At 39.9% G+C, this 4,710-nt stretch overlaps 1 protein-coding gene across 3 annotated transcripts in view; it reads left to right on the forward strand.

The window, feature by feature from the left end:
* LOC109037417 (ribosomal protein S6 kinase beta-1) overlaps positions 1-4,710 on the forward strand; it is a 52,791-nt gene continuing 48,081 nt past the window's right edge. For 2 of the 3 annotated variants that reach the window (XM_019052078.2, XM_019052077.2), the window contains exon 1: positions 1-730. In XM_019052078.2, coding sequence (XP_018907623.1) covers positions 647-730 — 84 coding nt within the window. In that variant the 5' untranslated portion in view covers positions 1-646. The remainder of the gene's footprint in view (positions 731-4,710) is intronic. The other variant, XM_019052076.2, reaches the window with a different exon arrangement.

The raw sequence follows: 4,710 nt of genomic DNA on the forward strand, positions 1-4,710 counted from the left end.
CCCCTAAACCAGTTCGCTTGTGTGGCTTGTGTGTGTTGCTTCCGTGCCATGGTGGCTGATATCTCGCTTTGGTTTTGTAATTTCTTTGGTTGTCTACGACCGTGCCTTCACTAAATTCCTCACCATCCAAAGTTTTCTGTTTACCGCAATTTATTAAACCTTGAGGTCACAGTTTGGGTCAAGTTTGCCCGTTACTCCTCCCATTGAATTGGGTTTGTTTGTAGCCCAATTTTCTTTCGACCCACGCACCGAGTTGAAAGTCGTTTTCGTGATAATTTTTCGCTAACGCCGACCTCGGACTCTTCAGAGTTTCATGACTATTATTACCCTAAGGTTTGCTTTCTATTATTATTTTCCATCCAAGCCTTCGGATAGAAATTTGGTTCCAGTTCCAGTGAATTCGAAGCAAGTGCAATCTCGCTCGAGACATAACCCCAATTTTCCATTCATTCAGCGAGGAATGCGTGCAATGTTCCTCCAAGTTGTGCTCTCAATTATTACAAATCCTCTTTCTATTGCATTAAAGTGATTATCTCCGTAATATTTTACTCGTGATGTGCAAATTATATCGTCATTAATGTAGTGCAAAACTATTACCGTTTTATTGAGTTCGATTCACTGATATAAATTGTGATAGTGTGGGACCATGGCTGGAATTTTTGATATTGAGTTACATGATCCTGATAGCCCTGGCCGAGATGAATCAGATGATAGCATCGATATAGACCCTGTAAGTTTTTATCTCCAGTATTTATCTATTAATCAACTTTATTTCTGTATATTTGATCTATTTTGCTTGTCACCTACGTGTGGTTTTTTATAACCGGAGGGGCGAATCACTTTACACCAAAGTAATTTAATTCAGGCGGAAATCCCAACATAATACGCTCGTTTACGTCTCCCTGATTTCATCCACTTCCATCACCAATGCAATCTCCCAAAGTTTTAATTTGCATCTATCAAAATTAGTGAGGTTTGAATTTATAGCCTAAGTGCACCGTTTTGACTTTCTTTGTAAGACGATAATTTCTCTTCAGAACGCTCGTGAAATTAGTGGAATCGAACCCACTTATCTAACCTTGCTCTGAGGTTAAAGCGCGGCAGTCTTCTGGTGCATTTTCTTGTGATTTGCACATTGCTTTAATTGGTTAAAATGTCCAATCTTTCTGTAGCGACTTGTGCTGACCGTGCACCATTAATATCTTACATCTTTGATCAATTCAGAAGGGTAGAAGGATCTTTTCTAACTGGAAAGAACTAAAAATACCAAGTTTTTAGGTAAATGTTGACCACCATGGGCTCTGCCCTACCCCCTCACCTTTTTTCTTTGCAGTAGTTAAGTACATAAAAGTTTTCTCTATAAGAGACTACCTGCAGGGCCGAATGGAATGTCTGATTGTATAAGGCATATCTTGAACCGTAGAACAATTTTTTTAAGTGATGATATTTTTTCCTCATGAAGTATTTACTTCACTCATGTCGGTCAAATCACATATGTTGTGATGAAATCAAGCATTTTCTGTAAGGCCAATAGCAAACTTGGACTGTTTAAACAATTCTAGAAAGAACTCTTCTACATCGCAGCTATCAATGTCTTTTATCCAGATTTTTGGATTATGAATAGAACAGGTCAGGAGGCATACCATCATCACAAGGCCGTTCGAGTTCTCACAAATCTTCCATGTGAAAATTAGCACCTAATTATGCCAAATCGCTACTAACTTGGTTTCTAATTACAGTGTTCTATCATTCGTTTTTAACTTAACGTTTAATTCCCAGCAAGAAATTGAGAAATGGAAACTAAGTAGGCTGTCAGACTTACGGTATTTTGTAACCCATATTGTCATCATGTTGTGTAAAATTACAAACAGACATCGGACAAAGAAGATCAGCAATCGCAGCCTCCAGCCGCCCTCCTAACAGTTTTGAGGCTGATGGTTCCATTTTTACTGAAATGAACCTTGGTTGAAGATGATAGGTCAAGCTCACTCAAACTTAAAAAATCACCACGAAATTCCGAAACTAATCCGAGGGAAAAAACATTTTGCATCATGGCTATCCTTTATTTGATATTTGCCAAGATTTTCCTTCAAAAAGACCATCTTCAATATTACATTGGCTTCCTTGTGGATAAAATTGTATGTGCACTTATACATGTCAAATTTATCTTCATTAAATAAGTAGATTAATAATTAAGTATGTCACAAAGGAATCATCATGAATCTTTACTTCAAAGAGTATAGAGTTAAAAGTATTGCGACATTATAATTCTGAACATCCAGAAAGTATCCTTTTTACTGTTTCATTTCTCTGAATATGGAGTCAAATCTTTTATTATTTTTTTAAAGTTGAAGTTTCGCTTCAATACTTCCACAAATGCCAAGAAAGCTTGAAGGTAACCCCTATGCAATGCAGAATAATTCCTATATTATTTCAGTAAGTAATTAAACCATCGTGTTTGTGTAGCTATATTAAGCTCATCATGCAAGTGCGCCCAAATCAGAATAAAAATACAATAATGGTGAATAGTAATGCTGAAACATTATTTCATAATGTTGATGGGAAATTGCATAGAATTAGATATCTTTATTTAATAGGTAATAGAATTTTGAATACACTCAGATCAATTTAAATATGTCTTTGGAAGGTAGAACCTAGGTACTCACTCTTCGTCCCATACTTATTGGGAGAGAGTCTAGAGCCCCAATGCAATATGTCGAAGAGAGCTCATGGAATGATTCTTGAAGTTTCTCTCATCGAACCTGATACTTGAATTAAGTCTCTTTTATCTGCTGAAGTAGGAGGGAATCGTCAGATAGGTTGTGGCGGTATCGGACAAGTCGGGTGTAATTTTTTCCGTATCGTTGGCTGAAAGTTTCACGGTCTTTATCTTGAATGCAAACTGGAGTCTTTTTGTAATCTGGCGATTCTGACGGACAACCTGGCTCCGGCTCCGGGTTTGATTTGTTTTTTAATAATGTCTGTCATCTTATCAGCGGCCACCAACTCGTGCGGTAACGCGGACGATATCAATGACGTGATTGATCGGCTGTTAATTCGCCCGTGGTTTCCCCCCTTTGTCCCGACGCACAGTGCGGCACCCTTATGGACGATGCGGACAAAAATCGGCAAAAGACACTTAACTTTAAATAACGAAGATAACAGCACCGACGTAGGAAAAACCTTTAGCACTATCAAAGTAAAACACTCGAGGAATAAGAAAATGTTATACCTCAGGTTTTTTTGCGTATTTTTCAAGAAAAGTTCATTCGAAGTTGGCAACCTCGAATTAGCCCTGTGTTAACAATGTAAAAGCAACGTGAAACACCCAAACTTTAACTTCAAATATCTCTGATCGTCGCAAAAAAGTCGCAAGATCTTTTTCGTAGAATTGAAGTTGGATATCTGAGGATTAAGAAAATGTCAACCACCCAGAGCATTTTGCGTTTCAAGCGAGAAATCTCCATTTGAAGTTGACGTCTTTTTCCCGTGTATTTCTTACGGACCAGTGATTCCCGACCTATTTCCTGCCCACTTTCTACCCACATTTGAGGTAGTTTTGAGCGGAAAATTTGAAAATGAACCATCAGAGTGAGTCTGAAATATCTTTAAGATAACAAATTTCGAAAAAAATATTCAGATGTCGAGTTGTGAATTTTTGACTTTTGTCCACAGAGGGCCGCACTGTGCGACGCGTCTTTCACAGTTTCACCATGTTAATGCCCGCTCGCCCGACCTATCTTCATTCCCAAGCCTCGAAGATAACTGGTCGTTACGGGCGCGATTTTCACGGCTAGATGGGGTCGCCTCGAGCGCCCGCGTGCGCGTCCTCACAAGCCTCATTCTTTTGACGATTGAACCGCGTTTAGCATAAAGGAACCAAACCGCATCCGCCATTACCAAATTTTATTGAAAAAAATATGAAGGAAGACAAATTCCTCCTGAAAAGCGTTGCCTTCTGCAGGGTGTGCTCTACAAGTCCGGAAACAGTACTGATTTTTTAAGGGCAGTCCGGAAGCAGGCCGGATTAAGGGGGTGGCCACATGGGCCGCGGCCCATGGCGGCAAGTCTATAGAGGGCGGCAAATTTTGCAATTTTTTTAAATGTAGGTATAAAAAAAATTCGATCTAGAAAAAAAAAATTACAAACGAGAGAAGGCGACAAAATCTCTCATTTCCTGAGAGTATAGTAATTTCTAATTTTGTCGTCTTTCAGTGATACAAGAGACAGCACCTTTAATTAGTCGAGTTAAGAGAGAAACCAAACTCGCAATTCGGCCTGGAACGGCGCGACTTAGACTTAGAGAGAAATGATGACGAGGACTTGAGATGAAAAGGAGAAGCCCTCGGCGCGGCGATCGGCATATGTAACACATATTAGCGCCTACAAGACTGCACGAATACTTCACGCATTGCATCAAACACAGTGCGGTCATTGCGGACAGCGTGAAACGGATAGCGCCTACAAGAATGCATGAATACTTCACGCATTGCGGCAAACACAGTCCGTTCAGCAGCGGTCGGCGTGAAACTCATAGCGCCTACAAGACTGTCGGGATACTTCACGCATTGCGCCAAACACGGTGCGGTCTGCGCGGCGCGGCGGCGGAAGTTAAAATCATTAATCCACATTTATGTTTCTTCTCTCATAATTTTTTCGTTCATTTCTTATGAATGGAAGGCCTTGTCCACACAGCGATAGGTTTACGAA

This window comes from Bemisia tabaci, chromosome 5 (genome assembly GCF_918797505.1).
Source record: "Bemisia tabaci chromosome 5, PGI_BMITA_v3".
NCBI classification, from domain to species: Eukaryota; Metazoa; Arthropoda; class Insecta; order Hemiptera; family Aleyrodidae; genus Bemisia; species Bemisia tabaci.